Source organism: Camelina sativa, chromosome 19 (assembly GCF_030686135.1).
Source record: "Camelina sativa cultivar CO46 ecotype springtype chromosome 19, ASM3068613v1".
Classification (NCBI taxonomy): Eukaryota; Viridiplantae; Streptophyta; class Magnoliopsida; order Brassicales; family Brassicaceae; genus Camelina; species Camelina sativa.
Window position 1 is genome coordinate 25,658,839 of NC_141898.1, and position 26,175 is coordinate 25,685,013.

Below are 26,175 nucleotides of genomic sequence, written 5' to 3' on the forward strand. Positions count from 1 at the left end.
TTGTGTCTGTTTGTGCAGTATCTAAAGGGGTTAAACGTTCAAAAACTGGATTTTGGAGCCTAAAATATTAGTCAAGAAAATAGGATAGTTTGATGAAATTCCACATTTGGCACAGACAGTACTAGCAATTCATATGACAAAACTGTGACGGGTAACCCCGATTTGAATAGGCATGTTACCAATGGTTTGGCTCAAGAACTAGATTCAATCTTTAGCCACAAGTTTCACATACTTCCCGTCAACCGTGAATCTAGAGCTCGAGTTCACCTGTAAGATTGTGGAAAAACAAAGACTTTATTCAGAAGAACTTTCAAAAGCAGGGAATAGACTCGTTGTGTATTAATTAGGCAGCTGAGATTTTCCTGACCTTTAGCTCTAGCTCTGCCTTGAGCTCAGACTTGTTTATGCTTGAATCCACCAGAGATTCTAGAACGAGCTTTTTCAGTTTCTTCATCTTCAAAGTTTTATCATCGTTCTGTATCAATACAAATTCAAAAACGTGTTACTGCATTTGCTAATAATGGAAACTGCAAGCTGCAAAAAAAGAGGTTAAAATCGAAACCGAAATTGAGAGAGTTGATAGATACGTACAGATTTCAAAGCCGATGTGATCAGCTTCTTCCAATTGATTTTCTTCTCATGGTCCTGTTTCTTCGCTTTCTTTAGTTCACCTCCTTTTGCTTCTTCGGCTTGAACTACCTCACCTTTACTTGTTTCAGCCAAAGTGTCTAGCTTTCTCTTTTTCTCAGCATGCGAGTCTCCATTTGCAACACCGGAGGAGGGGACAGGTACATCCACTTTCTTCTGTTCGGAATCACCATTAGAAGCATTTTCGCTTCCATCCTTCTTATCCACCGTGGATTGTTGTTGTCTAGCATGGAAGGCTTTTGCTTTTCCTCGGTGCTTCTTCCCATCAGCATGGGCAAGCAAAGTCTGCTGGCTAGTAGCTTTTGTGTAACATATACTGCAACCAAATACATAAATTACTCAAAAGCATGTCCTCACAAAATCTCACCAAGAGTCAACAACACACACAAACAACAATACACTCTAAAAACTAAAGTCTACATTCATCTCTATCATTCGAAAGATACAACCAGCCAGTGTAGACACAAACCTCAACACATCAAAACTGCATCCATGTCTAAACCGAAGAAAACACAAGGTAAAGTCCAAAGATGTAAATAAATTACCTACAAAACCATGGATATCGGTTTGATAAGCCGACATTAATATCAAAATCAGGCTGTTGCTTGGAGCTGTCCTTTGGCTTTGCAGGTGTGCCATTAGATGACTTTGACTGCCCTTTTGGACCATACTTCTCCTAAACACAGAAACAAAGCTTCAGTCTTTTTAAATCCAAAAAAAAACTAAAATTCAAACCAATTTGCTTCCATAGACAATGGTAAATTACTTACAGCTTCAGTAATGCATTGGTTATGTCCTTGTACACTATCTTTCCCAAACATTTCTCCACAATCGATGCACGATAACTATTCATAAGCTCCACAACAAACGAAAGAGACTTAGCAGAAACAATCATCATATAGTTTCGATTTCACCAGAAGAAGAAGATGAACAAAAGAATCTCTACCTTTGTGGCACTGCACATCCTGAAGTGAGTCGGGAGCTTTGGCTTCTTCAGATTCTCTCCACAGTCCTCGCATTGAAACCAAACCATTGTTCACCTCTTCCGGTGATCGAATTTGAGATTTGTGCGAAATTTTTTAAGCAGAGAGATCAAATTCTGGGTATAAAAGATTAGTTACCCCAGCCCAGCTAGGGTTTTAGAAGAACGGCTTACAACAATGAAGAGTTTGTTTATTGAAGTGTCAGACGACGCGCTGTTTTTGAACACTAAAACGAAATGGTTTCTTAGTTTTCTTTTGTAAAACGACAAGCGCGTGATGAGGGGAAATTAATTTTGTGGTCTAGATATACAAACCGAACCTAACCGAGTCAATCAGTCAGAATTCAGTTACAAAATTACATATTCCAAAAAAAATTAAATAATTTATACAGACAGGTTTAACTGTATTTAGTAAGTTTAAGGAAGTCAATTATTTATTCAACTTTATAGTTATTTTCATCCAGAAAAAAAAAACCCAAAAAAACTCTAATTTTAATTTGGTTATTATATATTCACAGAACTCGAAAACCGGAAACTAGTTTTTCTGGCTTCATGATAGATTTCATAAAGACACCAGATGAATTAATAGCCTAACCGTAGATTAAAAGTCTACTTTAAAAGAAAGCTTCACCAATTGATCTTAGCTACCTTTGATGCCAAGCATGTTCGCCATCACCAAAATATTGCCCTGCCATGCCCATATGGTTAGGTGGTGGCAACATCGATCCCTGGTTCATCATCATACCCGAACCAAACATACAATAGTTTGGTTGACCAGCAGCTACCATTTGATTACCAGGCAGTGCACCATACATCGGGTCAAAATCAGCAAGCTGAGAGTGTCCGTAAAAGGGTATGTTCTGTCTGTACATGTCCATAGCCTGTTGCTGGTGCATATTCTCGAGTGCATACCGGTGAGGCAGTTCACGCCCCGGGAACGTCACTTCACTCTGATTAGCCATCTGAGTTAGATCAATCTTCACCGGCTGATTAGCCATCTGAGTTAGATCAATCTTCACCGGTTCAACCATATCTTGCACCTTTCCAGCCCCAGACGGCTTCTTTGATGCTAGGTTACATACCACTATGCGGTTGTACAACCTCTTCTCTGGATTTCTCAGTGCCTCTCTTGCTCCCTTCCGCGTCTTGAACAACACAAACCCGTAGCCTTTACCTCTTCCAGTGTCCTTGTCCATGACCACCGAGCACTCCTCTATCTCCCCATAGGACTCAAAAGCGGCCTTGAGGTTCTCGTGCGTTGTGTCCCATCCAAAGCCACGCACAAATATATTGCGCTGAGCGATGTCACGTTCCGCCGACTCAATGATGGCAGAGAACAATCGAGAGCCCTTCTCGGCAGTCTTGTATACGAGGTTGACAAGCTCTTCCTTCGAGTAAGATACCAACAGCTGCTTGATGTCTTCCTTTTCATACTCGAAATCAGAGTCTGGCTTAGTCTCCTGATTTCCCTTCCTCTCACTGTCTTGCTTCTTGGCTTTCTTTCTTTCACTCTTTTCCTCACCCCCTCCTTTCGCTTCTTCGGCCTGAACTACCTCCCTGTTCTCTGTTTCATCGAAAGTCTCTAGCTTTCTCTTTTTGTCAGCCTGTGAATATCCATTAGCAACACCTGAGGAGACAGGCAAATATACTTTATTCGGTTTGAAATCACCATCAGAAGCATTTTCAATTGTATCCTTCTTATCCACCGTGGGTGTTTCGAATTGTTGTTGTTGTTCAGCAAGAAACCATTCAACATTCGCTCGGTGTTTCTTCCCATTGGCATGAGATAACAAAGCCTGCTGGCTGGTAGCCTTTGTGTTACACAACCTGGAACCAAATAAACATATTCAAAGCATTAACTCTTCCCTGAGAAAACTGATAAGAACGAAAACAAAAATCATCTCTATTTATTATTACAGTACACATTCAAAGAGAAATCCATGAAACCATACCAATGATGCAAAACCGACCATATACACGACTCCACTCAATAGCTGACGCACATCATACTTAGAATTATCCTAGTCACAACTAACTTACTCAGGTGGCAATGCATGTAAATTTGGTGAACACTCTTACTAAGGACACAGGAAAACAAGGGATTTGCATATGTCAATTCATTTTACACAAAGTTTCAATAAGTCTTTGACCAATCCAAAGACAGAGAGAAAGGTTCTTCTAAAATGACATTATTATTATACTCCATAAAATTGTAGACAAGCATCAATTATTTTATAATTAACATATCAGTAATCTCACATCATCAAAAGTGCATTTTCATTTTTCTAACGTGATATAGGAAATGGCAGTGAAAAAGGTGAAAGATGTGAAGAGATTACCTACAAAACCATGGAGGACGATTGGATAACCCGACATTTATATCAACTTCGATCTGTTGATTTGAGTTGTCCTTCTTATCCATCGTGGAATGTTGTTTTGATTGTCGTTGCTGTTGTTCAGCATCAAACCGTTTGACCTTCGCTTGGTGTTTCTTCCCATTGGCATGGGACAACAAAGTCTGCTGGCTGGTAGCGTTTATGTTACACAAGCTGGAACGAAATAGATGAAAATATTTAATGCATGTTCTCATAATTTAAAATCTCACCACAAGAGAGCACACAAAGACCAGTACATTATAAAAGTCTCCACCAGCAAATCTCATAGATTGATTTTATGGTACTCGTAAACAATGTAGTCCAACCTCAGACAATAATAGAAATACAGAAAATGGAAGAGAAGGTGAAAGATGTGATTACCTGCAGAACCATGGATAGTGGTTTGATAAACCAACATAGATATCTAAGTCGGGCTGTTGTTTTAAGTTGTCCTTATCATCTGTTGGTTGTTCAGCAACCTCATTTTCTTTCTCTCGGTGTCTCATTCCACAGACATGGGCAAAATAATCCTGCTCGCAAGTCATATTTGCATCACATAAGCTGCAAACAGATAACATTCAAGTCATGTACCTCATAAAACCTCACCACAAGAAAACACGCACAAACAAACACTACGTTATGGAGCAAAGTCTCAATTAGTTTTATCAAAACCCAAAACAATGTTAGTCAAACCTTGAATTTAGATTAAACTTGATTAAAGATGTGAGAGAGTACCTACAAAACCAAGAAGGACTCTCGTATAACTCGCCATTTATATCGAAACCTAGATGATTTCGTTTCGAATTCCCCTTTGGACCATATTTCTCCTAAATACAGAAACAAAAAAAAAACACGAAATAAAATCTTCAATCTCTTCAAGAAAATACATAACTAAACCTAAAAGGCCAAAAAAAAGATTCCATAGAACGCAGAACCATTTAGGGATTGTAGCATCATCAAATAGAAACAGGACGAGATGATTGATAGAGATTTGATTCGCAAATACTTACCGCTTCGGTGATGCACTGATTATGAAAGTGAACACTATCTTGCGCAAACATGTTTCCACAGTCAAGGCAAGATAACTGATCATCACAACGATTTCGAAGATATCATCAGGATTCAAGAGAGAGAGAGAGAGAGATTAAAGAGAAGAATCATCGGAGAAGTTTCAAATTTTAGAGTGTACCTTGGTGGCACTGCACATACTGAAGTGCTTCGGGAGCCTTGGCTTCTTCAGACTCTCGCCACAATCTTCGCACTGAAACCACACCATTGTGGGAATTTGGGATCGATCGATTAGAATTGGGGAAAAATACTCAATTCAATTGCCCCTTTAAATTTGAACTGAAACCCTTCTTTTTTTCCTGAGGGATTGATGAATTTATTTTCTAACTACGTGTTGTTTTCGAAGACTAGAAAACGACATGGTTTGTTACTTTATAACAACAAAACGGCGTCGTTTGTGCTTTTGAATTTCTTTTTTTGTTAAATGAGATAACACTTCAGACAAGAATATAAAATACCTCGAGCAATCATTTGAAGTTGGATTTCGAATCACATACGAAGAGTGTCTAATGTGTTTGAACAATTGCATCAAATTAATTTCTACCAAAAGAGTATTAAATAGAAGTAGAAATAAAAAAGTGGACGGAGATATACAAGTAGCTCATAGCAATGGATGACCTAATTTAAGTGCATTAATTACTCCCCAGGGTAACCCTTGAGGACATCCATCACGGTTCCAAAATCTGCATTCACTTCAACCGGGTGGTTTGAGAACCGGCAAGCCATATCGGGTGTGACTTTTGAGTGGTAATCAATCTTAGGCTGGATGAATAATTTTTAACCCGTCAACAGTACTCACAACTACGGTCCGATCAGTTGGTGCAATCATAATCATATACATATATTTCATGTTTATATAGTTATTGAGACAAAACTCAGTTTTTAAAATTTTGTATTAAAAATCTCGAGGACTATATTAAATGGTAACCAGTTGAAGTACTTATCACACAAGATTTTGTTTGGATTTTTAAATCAGTTAAAATTCTCAATCCATCAAGCATTCTTTTTAACTTTCTTGATGACTTTGACTTACACTAGTTATAATAGTCTCAAAACTAAAATCATATCTTAAACTTTATTTTTCGCCATGACATATATGCTAGCTAGATGATGGTGATAAATAACTGACATAAATAGATTAGATTCACACAAATTAAACATGCTTACATCTATAAAGTACACAAAAGATTACTTCCACCGGGACCTCCATAAAAGAAATGAGTCTTCATTGTAGGATTAGTGCCATACCTAAGGTTATAACAACTAGCATCCGTCACAATAGAAGAAATACCTACAGCTTGTTTCATTTCACAATATCATGTTCATCGATTACTTCAACATTCTTAAAATAACTAGCCTTTCTATATCCTTCTGCTGCAAATAACCCACTTCCCATTACTGTATGTGTGTGTCGTGAGTTATTCTTTAAATTTACGATTTCGCCTCCCCATTGAATTTGAGTTCCACCATTTCGTAAACGATTGAACAATGCGGCAGGCCAATACCCAACAATTAAATGAGGACTAAAACTCAACCACCAGTTGCCTGAGCTAAAATCCTATAATAATATAACATATATTAATTCTCAGTTTTAAAAATGCTATAAATTAAAGAATAATTATTAAAATTATATGACGACAAAAAAAGAATTGTATTATTTTTTACCTTCCAAATACTTATGGGAAGGTCAATTTGTTGACCATTAATGGCGGATACTTGAGGAATGGGTGAACCTAGAGCAAATGCCTGGTTGATATTTACAAAGCCGGTGATTATAGCAACCTGTACTCATGTAACTATCAGCATGTTTCCATGTTACACAAACAACATACAAAACAAAAGATTTATGTTATTCTTATCAACCGAAAAGAATGAAATTTCATCTATAAATACATAGACGTTCAATGTACTATTTATAACAATACTATGGAAGTAAACTCACAGTCCAGTCGGTTAAGTATCGAGGTTGATTATCAACATAAAGATTCCTACACACCTAATCAATAACAAAAGAAGGAGATTAAAAAAATATATAAGAAATTATAGTAATAACAAAATAATTAATAAAAGAAGAAAATCAATTAATAATACATGCAATTGCAAGAAATGATAAGCCTTCCAAGTTCCAACCCGCTTCAACGGTCTCAAGTTGAGTACTATAGCTTCCAGTCGAAAGCCATATTTGTGCTAGGCTAAACTCATACTCCTCTTGTACATAAGGCCTCCACACGTTTACATGCGCTTGGGCTCCATGAAATTTAGCTTGAGTAGAATGATAAGTCATTTCAAGTGTATACAAGGAAGAAGAGGAGTGAGGCTACAGAACGTGTGGAATAGAAGTAATACACGTGCGAAACTAAAATGTGATGTTGTATATAAATGTGGAAAATAGAAAGAAGTACTCTTCATGTTTGTTGTGAGAAAACAGAGTCGCGTGTGACTTCTGAGGGAGACGGTTATGATCTAGCTACGTCTAGCGGCTTCTCTGGTTCTATACTCCTATCAGATCGCTTTCAGGTAATAAATGAGTGATTCTTTTCTTATCAGAGAATTTACCGCCACTCTAACTATGACATACTATATATATATACATAGATATACGTATATAAGAATACTCATAAAAGTAAAAATATGATAGCGTTTTAAATACTTATAATGTATGATATATGTACCTCATGTGTTTCATTTGCTACAGGTTGATTGATTGGTTTACGTTGAGGGATATTGTTGGGATCCTTTTTCCCATATTTTTCAATCGATTTTGTTCGTAAAATATCTTCTTTTCTAGTTCTTCTAATCGGAACATTATTTTTTGGACATATTCCATTGATTGTCCAAAGTTTTTTTTTGTTAAAGAAAAATTTAATGTAAAAAAAACATTAAATTGGTTTTCGTTATTTGAATATTTATTCAAAGTTGAGCAACCATATTATGGTTTTCGTTATTTGAATATTTATTCGTCCATCCTTTTGGGTAAGAACTTGGTCTCATCTACAAAAAAAAAAAAAAAAAAAAAACAAAACAAAAAACAAAAAAACAAAAGATTGAAAAGTAAGTGGATAAAATTTAAAAATGGCAAAGTCAAATGTACCTAGTAACCCATTTTCAACTGGTTCTTTTTAGTGTTAGTATCAATTTTTGGTCTAGTATAACTTTTAAGAAAGACTTGATGAATGGTGTGATTTTTGTGTAAAAGGTGATAAAGACATACACAAAATGCATTAAAATTTTAACTCTATCTTACTATTGACAAAAAAAAGGTACAAATGTTTTTGAATAAAGGATGATTTTTCATGTGAACACAATCTATGATATCGAATTACAAAACATACATAACTAAGAGTAAGAGCAATCAAAAATGAAAAAAAATATAGTTAAATGTAATTTTGTCAAAATCCACAAATTAAATAAACCTTGATGGATTTAACATAAGGTTTGTTGAGTATCTTCAAGAGCCGAACTGTTTCAGCATCATCACGAGTATTGGAATATTCCTACTAGTATGACAATTAAACCGGCTGTTATTCGACAAATCATGATAATTAAGACTTACCAAAATGTTTTGTTATTTTCTGAAGCGTTTCTAGTTGGTTATAGACCATGGGGTTATAGATGATTGAGTTAAACACTCTATATAATACTAGAGAAAGGTCATGTATACACTAATAGAATATTTTTAATTATTGTAATAAGAAAAGGATAATAAATTATTAATTTCAAGCAAAATAATATCTGGTTAAACTGAATATTATACATTGATATAGATTTTTTTTCACTTACTAATGATTAATGTAATATAAATTTTCTGACAAGTGGAAAAATTAATCAATAAAGATAATCTATATTAATTTTAGTTTTTTTTTCAACATTATGTCATAACAGGCTGACCCATTAGCCACATCCATACATTCATAGGAAACTAGACTCAATTTCTGGTGTAATTGTGTCTGTCCTCGGTAGATTTATCATTTGTCACTAGACTAAGATCAATTTACTATTAATTTTAGCTTTTAAAAAGTTAGTATAATTAGAGATGAATATTGTACAAAATCAAATTTTTACTATACAAAATAAATTTTCTTTTTATTTGTTGGCATATTTTTAATTAAGAACTCAAGCATACTTTCATGGTGGTATGTTTTGCAAAATCCAAATAGAGAAAGAATATCAGCAGTAGTATGTTTTAAATAATTAAATTTTAATAGACAATTCTCTCATATTTTACAAAATAAGTTTTTTTTTTCAAATGTAGCACATTATCTATAAAGTTTCAAAAATAGCGTCATATTTCAAAATTAAAGCCTCTAAATATATTTCTAAAAAAAACCCTCTAAATAGTAAATATTAAATCTTACCCTTTCAGAACCATATTGTAAATGTAAAATGAAGAACCAAAACCAAAATTTCTTTTTGTAATTGTGTCAAATAGTGCTGTTTTGTGGAATATATACTATAACTGTCCATAAAATTTATTTTAGTGTTATTTTAAAGTATTTTTCAAATTTAAAACCTAAATAACTACAAGTGTACACAATAGTTCGTTATTGTTATGAAGGATCGATCCACTAAAACTAACAATATGCACTACAAAATTTGTTAGAGTAGAATGAAGTGTTTGTATATGGTATAAATAATATGAGGATGGACGAAATTGATAAACTAAAGTAGTAAAAACGGCTAAGATATTAGTAAATAAAGCTGGACTTGGGTGTCACAAAGTTCTCAGGGGTTTAAAGATTTATTCATGCAGGAAAATTGAGTGACGAGGGAAATCGATTAGATAAGTCATAGAACTCGAATCACACATATATATAATCTAATCTATCAAAGGATCAATTACCTATGTACATGCAAGCAACTTAATTTACTCAACTTTTACAGGCAATCACACAGTAACATAATACATTTGAGTAATATTCGATTAACATTCACAAAACTAAGCTCATCTATATAAGACAGTTTTGGAAATAAAACATTTAAATACTTTTGTGGGTTTATCAAACTTTTATATGGTAATATGTTACTAAGTGGCTAAGCTAAGCAACAAGCAATATGAACCTATAGTTTTTGAAATGTTTGCTTTTTTTATGAAAATGCCAAACTATGTACTTACATATACTTGCGTTTGCCATAAATCTGATTTAGATGAAAAGAAAAAAAAAAAGACAACCATAATAATTATTATTGCTCTGCATTTTGACTGCTACAATGTTTAAAGTAACACAACTTTTGCCAAAACTTGTTTTTAAGTAAAATCATCGATCATCTTCTACATTTTTTTTTTTTTTTTTTTTTGAAAGTTGTTAACTTGTGGTTTGAACTTTGAAGTAAACACACCAATTACATCACCTGTGATTAGCTTAGTCTATACGTTACAAGGATGTTTATCAAAGACTCATGATCTAACATAGAGAATGAGAAACCAAAAAGAGATACATATCAAACATTACATAGGTCATTCTTTTTTTTTTTTTTTTGCAAACACATTACATAGGTCATTCAAGTAATGTAAAATCACACTAAAGAGAATAATCAAGTCAGTGGTTTTAAGCGATTTAAAAAAACTTTCCTTCGGAAACAAGCTATACATTGAGTGTACGAGAGAAGAGACGCCGATTCATAAGGCTTAAACAGATGGTATGTTTGAGAAGGAGAAACCTTTATATCCTTTGTATGCGTAATATGCAATCCGTGTATAGTAAAAGCCCGGGATAAACAGAAGACATCCGAGTACAATGAAGAAAATCCCTGTTTCAACACAAAAACAAAAAGAGTGAGTGAGTTTTCAGTAATCATTAGTTTGAATAGTTTTCTCGAAATACAAAACTGAAAGGCTGTGCCCTGTTTTACGTTCTAAACCCCACTTGGTGTAGATTACTTCTCCAGTGTTTTGTTTAAAAAGATGGAAGTGAGAAAGAACCCCAAGGACAATGATTTACATAGAAACGATTAGTTGTGGAAGTGACAATGAGAATAAGAAACAAGTGATTGTCTCCTGTAGCACTGGTAAAGAAAATAACCTATTCTATTATACTAAGAATCTGATGCAGATGCTTTTGTTTAACATAGCAGTGAGTAGATGTGTAAAATGAACAATTAAGAAGTTTCAGGCAACCAGGGAAGATCAGTAATTTCAGTATATATTGCAAAGATGAGATCAAAGGAATAAACTTTATCGATTTCCACAAAAAATCTGACTCTGGTGATTTGGAAATTATCAGAGAGAGCAACCAAATCTAATGCCTCTGGTGATTTGTTTGATCAAGAGAGAGAGAGAGAGAGAGAGAGAGAGAGAGATCCACATGTTTCACTAATTGATCCCTAGAAAACCTTACAAACAGAGACCAAAACCAAGTCCAACAACACTAAGCAGTTTCCTAAAAAGTTCTCTAGCTAATCCCTAAATCTCCCCAAACTAGAGGTTTCTTCAGGAAACTAACAAGTCTACACACAAGCAGGACTACCAAATCATCCACTAAATTCCTCAATCTAAGCTAATCAAGAACACAGTGAAGCGCAGAATTAGTAACAATTGGTTAATCAAAGGAACCGTACCGTGACCACGATCACCACCAACTCGGTTATAAGCCATGAAGAAACCAGAGACAATTCCCAGGGTTCCGAAGACGAGAAGAGCCACCGCGAGTGAGATCTCTTTCACCGGTGGTCGATTACTGACGGTGTACGAAGTCCCAATCATTAGGTCTTCGTCCGATATCGAGAACGCATGGTCGACGTATGCCATCGAATAAGCAAGCCTCCGAGTCAAGTTCGCCGGAATACGATTAGAACCAAAACGACGTCGATTTTAATATTTCTTTACGCTCGCGAGAGAAGAAGAACGCTGTGATTGAAGACGACGAAATCAAACTCTTTTTTTTTTTGGCTTCCTTTATGAGTGAGTTAATGAAGAAGAAGCATGACGGAGATATATTATTATAGATTGTTTCATTAATCAAAGCAACCAAGTCTTGCCGTTTTTGCTATTCACATGAAAACTACGTGTCGTTTATTTTTGTTACTAAACCGGAAGAACGGCAGAACGTCCGAATAATAGGAAATTTTACATTGACAACCCTATTTTTTTTTTTTTTGAAAATATGACAACCCTATTTTTGTAGTTACTGGAGATTCTCTTCCTAGTCAATGAGGGGATCTTCAAAGCTCCTAACTTCTTACCTGTTCCTATGTATATAAAACCTTTTTGTTGGAATATCTGAAGTATGAATGACACGGATAAGCATCAGCCTTTTGCATCCTGGCTAGCTATTAATAAGCATACTTTTGGTGCTATATTAGAAATCCATATAAAAGAACCAAATTTGAACCGAGTTATGAATCAAGCTTTTCCTAGCTGGAATTACATCTCGAACCAAAACTCTGATGAGGATGGTCGTATTGTCCTCATATGGAAAGCTCATGTAGCAATAACTGTTCTTCACCAGTCCAAACACCTCTTCACCTGTGAGATTTCTATTCAAGGAGGTCATCGCATTTATTTTACAGCTGTATACGCTCCAAATCTAAGTGATGAGAGAACAGACCTTTGGTGTGAAATTCTGAGTCTTCAACAGCGATTGATGTTTGATACCATCCCTTGAGCCCTATGTGGATATTTTAATTAGATAATCCATCCAGCTGAGCATTCAAATCCTAGCATCAACCACTTTACTTCTCGAATGTTGGAGCTCCGGGATTGTCTCTTGCAACTTGAACTTTTCAACTTGCGTTTTCAAGGCCCTCTCTTCACCTGGACCAATAAAAGCGTTTCAAACCCAATAGCCAAAAAGCTAGATAGAGTTCTCATAAACAACCACTGGCTTACCTTGTATCCTGATAGTGTTGTATCATTTCTGGCCCCTGAAATCTATGACCACTCCCCCAGCCTCATAAACCTTTTTGCTCCCCTCCCCATTGCAGGCACAAAACCCTTCAAGTTTTTCAATTTCTAACCAAGCATCCTAAATTCCACCCTACGATTGAGAATGCATGGAATCTGGTTGGAAGTTCTTCTTCCTTGGAGCCCTGTTTGTCCTCTTTGAGTGCGAAACAAAAAACACTTATACGAGAGTTAAAAACACTATCGAGAGAGAATTTTTCAGATATCCAAAACAGAGTGCGTGAGACTAACCTTTTGCTTCAAACTGTGTAGGTTCAGGCAATGGCGACTCCATCTCCTAAAATTTATCAACAAGAAAGGACATTCACGCAAAGTGGGCGTTTCTCAGAACAATAGAAGAGGGTTTTTTCAGGCAAAAGTCGAGATTAAATTGGCTAAAGGAGGGTGATCTGAACACAACTTACTTTCACAGAATCATGCAGATGAGAAATGCATTCAATGCAATCCGATCTTTCACTTCTCTCTCTGGCATAGTGATTAATGATCCACTAGAGATGAGTTCTATGGCGATAACCCACTTTAAATCAATCCTAGCACCGTCAGTAATGCAGCCTGTCAATACGCCTCTCACTTGGAACCAGAGTACGTTGTCTTATAGATGCTCTTCAGACCTGAAGCAATCTATGGTAAAACTTCCTACAGCTGAAGAGATAAAGCGGATAATGTTTAAGCTTAATGCAAATAAAGCTCTAGGGCCGGATGGCTTTACCTCAGCTTTTTATAAAGCCTCTTGGGGAATTCTTGGTGAAGAGGTGACGTCCGGTATTCTCAAGTTCTTCCACACCTCCTTCCTCCCTTCAGCGATTAATGCAACCATCCTTGCACTGATTCCTAAAATCCCGGGAGCATCACTTGTATTTGATTTCCGACCCATATCGTGTCTTAACACACTATATAAGGTGGTTTCTAAGCTGCTGGTTGCGAGGTTAAAGCCAATTCTTTCAGACCTAGTTCAGAGAAACCAGACACCATTCATTAAAGGTCGATTGCTAGTGGAAAATACATTGTTAGCTGCTGAACTGGTTAATGGCTACCATAAGGCCAATGGACCTAAAAGAATAACCATCAAAGTAGATATTGCTAAGGCATTTGATACGGTTATATGGGAATTTATTTTTAGTTGCCTTAGAGGTATTGAAGTTCCGGAGATTTACTTACGATGGCTTACAGCTTGCATTTGCACTCCCTCTTTCTCAGTTGGTTTTAACGGTCACGTGCATGGATATTTCAAGGGAAGAAGAGGACTGCGTCAAGGGGACCCCCTATCACCATACCTGTTTGTGTTGGCCATGAATTGTTTATCAGCTTGTTTAGACAAAGCAGCAGAAGAAGGAAGAATTAAATATCATAATAAATTTAGAGAGATGAAACTAACTCACCTTTGTTTTGCTGATGATCTGCTTATTTTCATAGATGGGACAGCTTCCTCGCTGCACAATGTTTTACAAGTCCTCAAAGACTTTGAAGATGTGTCGGGTCTAGCCATTAGTATTCCTAAGACCAGTTTTTTCACCTCTGGATTATCTCAACCTGAAATAGACCAAATCACTTCTTCATCTGGGATTAGTCATGGACAGTTGCCTATAAGATACTTAGGCCTACCTCTGTGTACAAAGAAGCTCACCTTGTTGGACTGTGCCCCATTGATTCAGAAGGTCAAGGGTTGGTTCAATGCTTGGTCCACTAGAACACTATCATTCGCAGGCAAGCTCCAACTCCTAAACTCGATCATAGCAGGGATCTCCAACTTCTGGTGCTCCGGTTTTGTCTTGCCAAAGAAATGTGTAAAAATTATAAACTCTCTTCCGAGTGTGTTTCTATGGAAGGGCACAACAGAGGGGCATCTTTCAGCCAGAGTTGCTTGGGAGACTGTCACGTTAGAAAAGAAGGAAGGGGGCTAGGGATTCACAACTTACAGGCTTGGAATATAGCTTGTATGATAAAGCTCATCTAGTTAATTTTCTTTCGATCCAGATCAGTTTGGGTAGCGTGGTTCAGGCGAGAAGTCCTCTCGAGTAATCTTAGCAGCTTCTGAACAAGGAAAACAAGCAACAAACACTCTTGGTTAACTAACAAGCTGCTGAAGATTAGAGAAATGGTTTACCCTTGGATTAAGTTGAAACCTGGAAATGGCGAAACGTGTCTGTTTTGGACGGATCACTGGAGTAGGTCGGGAAAAATGACGACTTACCTTCAAGGAGATGGGATCTATCAAGTTGGTATTCGTCGAGGAACTCGCCTATCAGAACTGTGGAGACATGGCGCTTGGAATCTTCCACCTGCAAGGTTGGAATCACAAGTCAATCTCCACATAGAATTTTCTACTATTCAGTTGACAGAGGATCCAAATACTTACCTTTGGTGGATTGATGACTCGCATAAGGACCATCATACTACAGGCACCATCTGCTCAGCGATAAAGGCGATACAACCCTCTGTTCCTTGGTATACTCTTGTTTGGTTTTCTGGAGGTATCCCAAAGCATAAATTTCTTACTTGGCTGTTCATACTGAATAGATCACCTACTAGAGATCGGTTACTTAATTGGGGTCTCCAAGTTGATCCACTGTGTTTACTCTGTGGGATCCAACCAGAGACTCGAGACCATCTTCTTTTTTACTACTCTTTTAGCTGGTCGATCTGGTCTGCTATTGCTACTCGCTGCAACCTCCACACATCCCGATCCTGGAACATGACTATCCAACGACTTTTGCACTTCTGGGGCTCACCTGACTCTAGGAAACTTGCACTACTAGCTTGGCAAGCCACGATCTACACAATCTGGTCGGAAAGAAATCATCAGCTTCACTAGAATAGTTTCAAGTCGGCTGATCTCCTCCTTCGTCAAATAGACATGCTCATCCGAAACAAAGCTTCTAGTTTGCGAGACACTCAACCGGAACTGTCTCTCTCACTTCTACACTTCTGGTTCTCTGGAAAAGAAGCGACGATGATAACAACAAATGTGACCTAATCTACATGAGATCTCAACTCTTCATCGTGAATGCATTTGGACGATTCAGGTGCAATAATGGAGTTTGGTTTGAGTTGGTTTGAGGTGGTTAATTCCCAACCGTAAACCTGGTTCAATTCTAACTTTGGGTTCAACTACTGGTTCCTTCCTAACTATGGGTTTGGTTTTTCATTTTGTTTTTCATTTTCTCTTAACGGGCTTCCGGATTGGGCTCTGGCCCTGTAAAAATTTGTATTCTCCTGCAATTTAAATTGAATGCCTTTAAAAAAAAAAGTTTACATTGACAACAAAGATTAGAAAAAATTCACTGTAATTTCGTTTTGTCGAGGCCAACATTTTTACCATATTTTTTAAATTTTATATATGGTTTCAAAAGTTACTAAGTTATAAGATCGCAACATGTGTCAAAATCTTATTATGTTGTAGATTATTAAAATAATAATTAAAAATTGTATTAAATTATACAATTTTGTAATTTTAAAGAAAAAAGAATCGTCTACATTATATTGAATTCCTTGGCCTAATCTTAAAAAAAAAAGAATTTATCCTAAAAATTTTACAATAATTAAACTTATACAAAACAGTCATACTTTATATTGAATTCCTTAGCCAAACCGTGAATAACAAATTATTAAGCATGTATATTATTATTAATCAGAAAATAGTGAATAACAAATCTATAAAAAATAACATAAGTTATGTCAAAAGAATCATTATTTTTGAAACATAATAGGAACAACTAATTAAGAAAATAACATTATATCTACATAAAATTTACATGTTTATATCAAAATCTTTAATCTTTGATTTTTTCCCCAGTATAATTTTGCTGATCTATTTTGGGTCTTTTATTCGTGCGGGTTCTTCAATGGAAGCTATCAGATGCAATGAAATGGAATCAAAGTATATAAAGCCCGCTAAATTAATAGAGAATGGAGACACTGATGGAGGTTCCAAAAGTAATTTTACAGTTAGTAGCGTTATAAGTTTCAAAAATGAGTCGGTGGTTATGTATTTGGTAGCGATTTTGTAATTTGGGAAGTTGGAACGATAAACCGTTTTAAAATTGGTTTCAAACCTGATATATGTGGTTTTCTATCGAATTTGGTTCGTAAACCGTTTAAATCCAGGTATATAGAGAAATATATGAGAACTTCTGATTCGGATAGAAATAAGTTGAGAACTTACGATTCGAGAATATTTGAGATGAGGTCATAGTTCCAAGTAGTTTTGGTACAATGCGATACTTCTGAGGAGTAAATAAGACATTGATCCTTAACATGATTATGACATATATAAATGTTTTGGATTGTTTATAAAACTTTTATTTTGTATATTTGAATTATCTAAGGCTTTATATATACCATCATGATTATAATATTCAAATTTTTATTTTAATTATGTGATATTAACTTTCTTTCAATTTCTTAATTTTAATTGGGTTGGTCATAAAATCATTGTAATAAAGTAAATAATTTTCACCAGTTGTTCATCCAAAATATATTTGGAGTAAAAACAATTAATAGTTAATGAAATTATGTCATAATACAATTTTAGTAATTATAAGAACTATAATTATACCAAAAAACATAAAATTTGTTTAATTTGTTTAAAAGAAAATTTATAGGTGGTGATAAAGAGCATGCTTTAACAATAAAATAATTTAGGGTTTAAGAGCATATTTTAATGGTGAAACATACAGTAAAATTCTATGTGGTTACTATATTATATGTTTCTTTAATGAATTCTTTGCATGTAAAATATTTTGTAATAAGTTTTGAGACGTTTTTGAAATTTGACAATAATAATATTTTTAAAGATGAGTATTTGGCAAAAGTTTTGGTAGGGGTCTAATTTAGCTTTAGATTATTGTAATAATTGTTATAATATATTAAAATATTAAAATATAAATAAGTGTATGAAGTTAAATACAAATATGATTTTGGTAGGGTATAATTTAGCTTTAGATTATTGTAATAATTGTTATAATATATAAAAAAAAAATTAAGTGTATGAAGGTAAATACAAATATGATTTTTTCTCTAACTAAAATTATTTATATATTTACTTCAAGAAATAAAATTTCTTTTTATATTTTTAAAACACTGTTTAAGATTTAGGATTTATTCTTAAAACAGTGTTTTTAAAATATTTTTAAAACACTGTTTAAGATTTATTCTCTTCAACAATTTCAATACCCGCACATCGTGCGGGGTCTTATCTAGTTGGTATATAAAATCTAGATTTTGTCCATAAACATATATTTTTTTTACAAATTATTCCAAATTTAAGATAATTATAAAAGGAAGATTCTCAAAAATAGCACCAAAATAAGTTTTTTTTCCAAATCTAGCACAATATCTCTTTTTTTTTGTCAAACCAAATGCTTTCATTAAGTTTCAACCGGTATGGTTGGTACTGGTTCAATGTCTACATTTAAAGCGGATGAGATAATAAGAGGGTTATAGGTAGATAAATTGAGAGAAGCAGGAGTTAAAGCGTTTTTTGCAAGTTCATCTGCCTTTCGATTGTCTTCCCGTGGGATGAACTTGAAGCAGATTCTCTCAAAACTCTGTGCCACGTTTAGGATGTCGTGTAGAATCCCATGGATCTCCTTGTGATGGATCTCCGAGTTGGTTGCTTTGATTAGCGTTTGTGAATCTGAAGTGATAGAAATAGTCTGGTATCCCAGATCTGAGGCCTATTGGATAGCTTGGTTCATGGCTAGTGCTTCGGCTATAAGAGGGGAGGCAACGTGGGCTACTGAAGCTTGCCCAGAAGCTACTGTTCCGGTACACGGGTCTCTAAAGATCCATCCAAGCCCTGCCACCTTAGAAGCTTCGTTCCAAGCAGCATCGGTGAAGCATTGGATCGTGTTCGCACTGATCGTCCTATGAGGTTTTCCGGCTTGATTGATTGTGCTTTTGTGTATTACAACTTGGGCTGCGTTCCATTATCTAGCGTGGGAAACTCTGGCTGAGGAAGTCGTCTTTTCGAAAATGAGTTTATTCCTCTGTTTCCAGATGTACCAGATGATCTAGGTACCCAGTGATCCATCGACAAGCCCTGTTGGAGGTAAGAAGTGGAATTTACTTAACAGTTCGATCCCCATCCTTAGATTTGTTATCGTCCTTGAGTCTAATTGTCTCTTGAATGGTGTCTGAGCCCACACTTGTTGGGCGAAACTGCAATGGAAGAACATATGCTCAGTCGATTCCTCTTCTCCGCAAAAAGGGCATACGGCCTCCAGATTGATGCCGCGTTCTTTCAATATTTTCCCCAGGGGAAGAGCATTTCTCATTGCTTTCAAAAGGAAGAACTTTAACTTCGGTAAACACTTAACATTCCAAATCTCCTTTTCCCATTTGAAATCTTCATGATTTTTGTGATCTTGTTTTGGTTCTAAATTTTGACATGGCAGATTGGTATCCAGATTTTGCAGAGTATTCTCCAGAAGGAGTTGGTAGCCAAATGTATCTATCCTCTGCACCCAGTCTGCTGGGTTTTAGGAGAAGAATCTGTTTCTCATACGAGGGGATAACTTCTCTAATCTTCTGAGCATCCCATTGATCTGATTGGGGCCGTAACAGTTCCGCAACTTTCGTATCCTGCAACTCTGCAGGGATTGGTCCCATTGGTACCGTTGCCTCTTTTAGTGAAATCCACGAGTCTTTCCACACCAAGGAACGTGCCCCTGATCCTATAGCTCTTCTTAGTTGTGCTTTTAGGAGATCTCTTCCTATACAGATACCCTTCCATCCATGAGAGGCTGAACCTGATGGTGTGCAATCCAGAAGAGACTGGTGATGGCAGTACTTCCCTAATAGGATTCTTGCTAGTAAACAGGATGGTTTGGTGAGTATTTTCCAGCTGATCTTTGCTAGAAGTGCATCATTAAAGGTAGCAACTTCTCTAAAGCACAGACCCCCTTCTTTCTTTGGTTTTGTCATTTTTGCCCAGGATATCCAACACATCTTTCTCTTCTCAGGTGAGGAGTCCCACCAAAATCTAGTCAGAGCCGATTGGATTCTCTTGCATAAAGATCCTGGTAGCTTGAAGCAGGACATTGTGTGAGTTGGCATGGCAGAAAGCACTGACTTGAGCATGGTGGATTTTCCAGCAGTGGAGAGGAACCTCGAGGACCAGCTCATTGCACGCTGTTTGATTCTATTGATAATGTCGTTAAACATGTCTTTTTTCTTCCTTCCAAAGGATTCAGGTAGTTCAAGCTATTTACCTAAACCTCCGACTTGTTGAATTCCGAGAATCTGCTTAGCTAGGTTCCTTGTACCTTCTCCTGTTTTATTTGAGAAGGTAACAGCGGATTTATTCTTGTTTATCATCTGTCCTGAAGCATTCTCGTATACTTTCAGGATTCTCATTAGCTCCTCACAACTTTGACGATCAGATCTGCAGAAGAACATTGTGTCATCCGCGAAAAGTAAGTGGTTGACTCGAGGGCTGGCTTTCGAGACTCGAACTCCTTGTAATTTATCTTCTCTTTGTGTTTTTTTACAGAGTCCTGATAGAACCTCACTGTAGAGTATGAAGACATATGGTGAGAGAGGGTCACCTTGGCGGATTCCTCTCTGTGGGTTGACTTTTCCGTGAACAGATCCATCTAGGAGGTAAGTGTAAGACACAGAAGTGATACACTCCATTATCCATTTAATCCAAGTTTGGTGAAAACCCATTTTTGTCATCACAAGTTGTATAAAATCCCACTCTCTGCGGTCGTACGCTTTACTCATGTCGGTTTTGACGGCCATGTAGCATCGCTTCTTAGCTCCCGAGTTCTTAAAGTAGTGTAAAACCTCATGAGTAATTAGTACATTGTCTGTGATTGCTCTTTTTGGAACAAATGCCGATTGATTCTAAGAAATGATGTTTTGCAGGTAGGCTGAAGACGCTTTGTCAGCACTTTGGATATGATCTTGTAGAACACGGAGCATAGTGCTATTGGTATATAATCTGTCATCTTCTGTGGCCTTTGGATTTTAGGTATGACTCTTACGTGAGTTTGGTTTGAATTTCTCGGCAGATTTCCTGATAAGAAGAAGTTCTGAACTTCTATGATGATGTATGGTCCTACTGTCTCCCAGTTTGACTGGAAGAAGCTTGCCGAGAATCCATCAGGTCCAGGAGCTTTATCTGCATGGATTGAGAAGCTTGCAAATTTGATTTCCTTAGGGGATGGTATGGCAATGAGTTTCTGATTCATTTCTATCGTGATGCAGGGTTCAATGGAATCATTTATTGCGGTAGTCGTGTCCCCCTCAGACGACGAGAACAGCTTTGAGAAATACTCGGTAATGACCTTACTTATCTGTTCTTCTTTGTAGACCGAGTTTCCATTCTCATCCTCTATCACTGAGAATTTGTTTATTGCTTTGCGACCCCTAGTAATAGCATGGAAATATCCGGAGTTTTTATCTCCCAGAGCTAGCCACATTTGCCTACTACGCTGCTTCCAGAACTCCTAATCTGCTTTGTATGCACGTAGGAGGCACATATTCAGATTGGAGATCAGTTCTGGATTTGCTTCGGGACTGGTCATGGCCTCCTCAAGCTTTGCTCTGTATAACTCGATTTTCTGTTGGCTATTCTGATGCTTTTCTTTTGACCAAAGGATGATTTCTCGTCAACATCTGGTAAGTTTCTCTTCTAGTCCTTCTTGGTCATCAGCCATCCAGGCCCTGTGGATCAAGCTTTTAATCTCCTCGTTTTCTTTCAATCTTCTATCATATCCAAATACACCCCGTTTCTTTTTTTGTGAGAGGTCAAAATTTATGATTATGGGGCGGTGATCAGAGCCTTCGAATCGCAGGTATTCATTACGACTTGACGGGTAAGCTTCAGCCCATGCTCCATTCGACATAGCTTTATCCAACCTACAGAAGACTATGTGATCATTCCTTTTGCCCCTCTTGGAGAGAAATTCCCAGAGTGTCGGAGGTCATACAAGTCACATGTTGACATAAAGGTGCGAATGTCTCCAAAAGACCCTTCTTGTCGTGGTGGACCCCCTTGTTTCTCTGAGGCATCTATGATTTCATTGAAGTCTCCAGACAGGAACCACGGTTCTACACGATTTAGTCCAATGGTCGTAAGCTGATCCCAGATAAGTTTTCGCTTAGTCCTTTCCAGTTCACCATAGACAAAAGTAGAGAAAAATGTTTTTCCTTCTGTTGTAATGCTCGTGTCTATATAATTGTTACATAAGACTAGTATGGTGATCTCCACATGTTGTTTCCAGAATAATGCAAGTCCTCCCCCTCCCGGGCTATGTGGGGGAACCAACAGGTGGTGTGCATAAGGCATCCAATCCAAGGTCTTCATCACCATATCATCACCATTTTTTGTCTCCATGAGGAATAAGATATCTGGTGAGGTATCCGAAGATAGCTCACGGAGTCGCCGAACTGTTGTGGGATTCCCCAACCCACAACAGTTCCAGCTCATAATCTTTAAGGAAGAGGATTTGGTGGATTTTGAAAATCCACCTTCTTCCTCGTCATCGCAGGTATTATTACTCCTTTTGGTTGGTTGGTTTTTGATGGTCTAGCTTAGGATAGTGCTTTCTCTTTTGTAAGGTTTTGATGGCTTGGTCCAGCAAGGTGTGTTCCCTTTTGAGTGTTTCCCTTGGTATGGCTAGATTTCTTTGGGGACCCATTAGTGAGGTTTCTCTTCTGACTTTTTGCTCCCAATAATTTTAATGATGTTTTTGATTGAGATTTCGATAATGCAGGTCGTCCTCTTCCTCGCTTTGTGGGTCTTACAGCTTCCTCCGAGGCCTGGACACTTGAGTTGATGTTATCTGTTCTTTGGGCTCGGGATCTCTCCTCAACAGGTGAGTTCTGGGTCGTGTCTATATGGGAGGCTGAGACAGTACTTTGGATTATGTTCTCTGCAGTCTTATCTGTTAAGCCCTTTGCTTCTCCCTGAATAACCCTCTGTTTTCTTGCTGCACTTTCAGTGGGGTCAGTAACTGCAAGGTATTGGACTGTGACTTCCCTTAGTTCACTCATAACTTGTTCTTTCGATGGGATATCTACAGGAGTGGGTATACGTGTGTTCCTTTCCACTTGGTGATTTGTCTCAGCAGCAGGAGTGAAGGGGGGTGGAGGAGTTGGAGGATCGGGATTGGTCTCCAATCTTTCTAGTGGAGGACGTCTTGGCCTTGAGGAGTCAGAGGCTTCGGTATGGTAGGATAGGATTGCAGGTACTTTCTCTCTCCACTGCATTCTAGTGTGCTGTGAAGGTAAGTTTTCTCTATGATACCGATGGGGAGAGGAAATATCACGGGACGACGTTCTACCATGGTAAGGATGGGCACAATGTGATTGTCTCATGTGGCTACTCCTAGGGAAATTTGAGTTTTTAGCCCCCGAAGTGTATGATCTTTGGCTTGATTCTTGTCCTAACCTCTCTTTTTTTGTTCTAGGAGTTTCAAGGTGGTCCCTTCTGGGCTCAGCGAGTTGCACAGAGGAAGTGGGAGCCCTGAAGTTATCTTGAGGGGTGTAGTAGTTTCTGGTAGGGTGGACACGAGACGGGTACCCTTGAATTTTCTTATACCCTTTACCCGACCCAACCCTAACGGATAATAGAAAAAAATTACTCGTACTTGACCCGTAAATAACGGGTACCCGAAAAAACGGGTATCCGGAAAAAAATAGTTGACCCTTTAAATACCCGACCCTTTACCTTTACCCGGAAAAATGAATATCCGATAAAAAAATTGTCAATAATCGCAATAATAATTTCATATTCCAAAATCCGAAAAGGAAAAATTCATAAATGTATACAACATATAGGTCCAAAAATTATAAAATTACAAACTTAAAAAATAAAAATAAAATATTAATTTAATTGGGCGTCGTATATATCATTTCAGTTGGACTAAGTTGAACATAGGCTTTAACTTTAACTCTATAATATATTTATAAATTAATAATAAATAATAATAACACAAAATATTAAAGGGTATTTACGGGTCGGGTAACAAAACGGGTAAAAAGACGAGTAACGGGACGAGTATTGAAAACTAAACTAATACCCTATACTCGTCCCTTACTCACGAGTAATATAATTATAATACCCTTTACTCGACCTGAAGCTGCGGGTACCCTTTTTTTCGGGACGGGTACGAGCCGAGTAACGGGTATTAGTGCCCAGACCTAGTTTCTGGACACTTCTCTGGTGTTTGAAACCTGGGTTTTTCCCGTTACAGGTACTTCATCTCCTTTTGTGGGTAGATCGGGGCAGGATCTTATCTCGTGGGTAAGTTTACCACAGTGGAGACAGTGGTTCTTTAGATTTTTGTATTCCAGGGTAATAAGCACTTCTTTACCATCAGAGAACTCTACTATAGTCTCCTTTATAATAGGTTGGAGGCCATCAACTTTTACTCTTATCTTTGCAGAAACATCCGTTATCTCCATCGTTTCCAGTTACCCTAGTTCTTCTCCAATGGTTTGGAGCATTTTTGGTTGCCAGTAGTGTTTGGGGAGTCCCTGAACTTCTATCCAGAACAGAATCTCGGAGGGAAATGTATCAGAGATTATTGGTTCCCAGCGTTGGAGGATGACCATCCAATAATCATAGTGGTAAGGTCTATTGGCCAATACCTTTTGGATATCTTCTTCAAAATCAAATCTGAACTGACAATATCCTCGTCCCAGGTCAGCTCCAACAACTTTTCTTTTGAGGTCCCAGCGGCTAACAAGGAAGGGGAAGAGGGACCAGAGTCTTTGTGCCGAGGGGTTAGTAAGGCGTCCCATGAGGGTAAGAGAGTTTTCCTCGATAAGTGCTGAGGTATCTAATTCTGGAGCTCGGATTCTTCTGCGAGGGGGTGGTGGGGCTTCCATATCAATTACTTTTCCTTTGAGGTAGTACGAGATTCGCTTTTCCATGTTGTATATAGTTGAGACAGCGGGAGGAACAAGTTATCGTTGTCAACAGGGTTAACCAAGGTTTAAAGGGTTACTGGCTTCTGCAGATCAAGGTTCAACAGGGGATAATTTGGTTGGTGGATGAGGTAGAGAAAAACATACTAGCCATTTTGAGGTTCTTTGCTTTTGGTTGTGGAGGCCATTGGCCGGTAAATGGTGAAGCAGAGCCGTCTCCGGAGGGAAGAAACAGCACCGTAGCTTGTGTAAACCACCGGTCAATCTACAGAGGAGTTGACAGACCGTTGGGTATTACCGTTTGTAGGACTGTTTAGTGGTTGAGATCCGGTTTTTTCAAAAGTTGTTACTGCTTTTGGTTACCTTGGGAACTGGGCCTGGGAGAGAAGTCGCCTACTTCTCTAGGCTATCCACATCATGATTTTTATTCTAGCACAATATCTCTAATTTCCAAATATATTTCAAAATTAATCTTTCAAAATTAAATTCTAAATTCAAAATACTAAACTCTATTCTTGAAAACTATACTCAAAATGTGAAATTGATAATCCGAACCTAAGAAAAATTAAATTTTAATATTTTAATATGTTAAATAGTGCTATTTTTGAAAATTTATGAAATGTGTAATATTTTATAAAACTTGTGTTAATGCATTTTAGGGTATTTCTCGTTATAAAACAGTGTTTAACTTTATTGTATAGTGATCGAAGTTTTGTAAAATCTTCGAAAATGTTATTGGGAGATTCGCTTCCACTCTTCTCGATATATAGAGTCAAGCCATATTTTGTATGTCACAACTCACAACTCACAACTCACAAGGATCGGTTGGGGTTGGCAGCCTTTAGCAAGCATCTTAACAAATATATTTCCCCAAAGCAATTTAGAAGAATATTGTATTTGATCCTATCAGGGTTTAATCTCATCTCCTTGAATCTCACGTGGCCTTTAATTATTAGCATTACTATTCTTCGAAACAATGTCCCGTTAACAATGTACGAAACAATGTTCGGTTAATAAATATATTCAACATTATTATACATAATATCGTAAATTAATCAATATTAATGGTAAATGCAAACGAAGAACTTGCGTTTGAATCATTTACTTGCAGGTGATCAAGAAATAAAAATTTTGACTAGATATTACTAGTAAGAAAGTCACAGTAAAATTGCGTTCGAGTGACGACAACAAAAACCATTGTTCACTTTGTATAATTAAAACTACTAAAACAATATCCAAATATTAAAAAGACTTTTTAACTGTCACTATCTTGACGTCAAAAACAAAAACCATTGTTCACTTTGTGTTAACATTTCAGGATC

At 37.0% G+C, this 26,175-nt stretch overlaps 5 protein-coding genes and 1 pseudogene across 11 annotated transcripts; 1 reads left to right on the top strand and 5 right to left on the bottom strand.

Moving 5' to 3' along the window:
• Nucleotides 1–50: 50 nt before the first annotated feature.
• Nucleotides 51–2,000, bottom strand: LOC104767147 (UBP1-associated proteins 1C). The gene is made up of 6 exons (XM_010491185.3): nucleotides 1,595–2,000; nucleotides 1,419–1,493; nucleotides 1,194–1,324; nucleotides 592–964; nucleotides 368–475; nucleotides 51–267 (listed from the first exon to the last, which is right to left on the bottom strand). Exons 1-6 carry the CDS (start codon nucleotides 1,679–1,681, stop codon nucleotides 205–207), a joined length of 837 nt encoding a protein of 278 aa, XP_010489487.1. The 5' UTR covers nucleotides 1,682–2,000; the 3' UTR covers nucleotides 51–204.
• A 42-nt stretch (nucleotides 2,001–2,042) lies between these two features.
• Nucleotides 2,043–5,398, bottom strand: LOC104767148 (UBP1-associated proteins 1C). The gene is made up of 6 exons (XM_010491186.3): nucleotides 5,195–5,398; nucleotides 5,016–5,090; nucleotides 4,741–4,832; nucleotides 4,387–4,566; nucleotides 3,970–4,179; nucleotides 2,043–3,457 (listed from the first exon to the last, which is right to left on the bottom strand). Exons 1-6 carry the CDS (start codon nucleotides 5,279–5,281, stop codon nucleotides 2,275–2,277), a joined length of 1,827 nt encoding a protein of 608 aa, XP_010489488.1. The 5' UTR covers nucleotides 5,282–5,398; the 3' UTR covers nucleotides 2,043–2,274.
• An 844-nt stretch (nucleotides 5,399–6,242) lies between these two features.
• LOC109130908 (protein neprosin-like) lies at nucleotides 6,243–9,202 on the bottom strand (annotated as a pseudogene).
• A 1,286-nt stretch (nucleotides 9,203–10,488) lies between these two features.
• Nucleotides 10,489–11,975, bottom strand: LOC104767149 (uncharacterized). The gene is made up of 2 exons (XM_010491187.2): nucleotides 11,629–11,975; nucleotides 10,489–10,821 (listed from the first exon to the last, which is right to left on the bottom strand). Exons 1-2 carry the CDS (start codon nucleotides 11,816–11,818, stop codon nucleotides 10,700–10,702), a joined length of 312 nt encoding a protein of 103 aa, XP_010489489.1. The 5' UTR covers nucleotides 11,819–11,975; the 3' UTR covers nucleotides 10,489–10,699.
• A 6,438-nt stretch (nucleotides 11,976–18,413) lies between these two features.
• On the top strand, nucleotides 18,414–25,334 carry LOC147921018 (uncharacterized). Of its 7 annotated transcripts, XR_015590709.1 has the most exons (19): nucleotides 18,418–19,022; nucleotides 19,145–19,277; nucleotides 19,381–19,847; nucleotides 19,936–20,166; nucleotides 20,321–20,388; nucleotides 20,466–20,575; nucleotides 20,843–20,909; nucleotides 20,989–21,083; nucleotides 21,185–21,256; nucleotides 21,351–21,598; nucleotides 21,775–22,470; nucleotides 22,541–22,627; nucleotides 22,696–22,797; nucleotides 22,924–23,169; nucleotides 23,392–23,480; nucleotides 24,178–24,278; nucleotides 24,370–24,553; nucleotides 24,629–24,835; nucleotides 24,946–25,334. XR_015590709.1 is itself a non-coding variant. In XM_087500873.1 (4 exons), exons 1-4 carry the CDS (start codon nucleotides 22,315–22,317, stop codon nucleotides 23,037–23,039), a joined length of 345 nt encoding a protein of 114 aa, XP_087356999.1. In that variant the 5' UTR covers nucleotides 22,169–22,314; the 3' UTR covers nucleotides 23,040–23,183. The 7 variants fall into 7 exon arrangements, 1 of the variants encoding a protein (XP_087356999.1); XR_015590710.1 differs by having other exon boundaries at nucleotides 18,414–19,277; nucleotides 22,924–23,269; nucleotides 24,178–24,227; nucleotides 24,634–24,835; XR_015590708.1 differs by having other exon boundaries at nucleotides 18,418–19,277; nucleotides 22,924–23,269; nucleotides 24,634–24,835.
• LOC147921019 (uncharacterized) lies at nucleotides 24,398–24,859 on the bottom strand. The gene has a single exon (XM_087501346.1). The coding sequence runs from the start codon at nucleotides 24,857–24,859 to the stop codon at nucleotides 24,398–24,400; it is 462 nt and encodes a 153-aa protein (XP_087357472.1).
• Nucleotides 25,335–26,175: the final 841 nt, after the last annotated feature.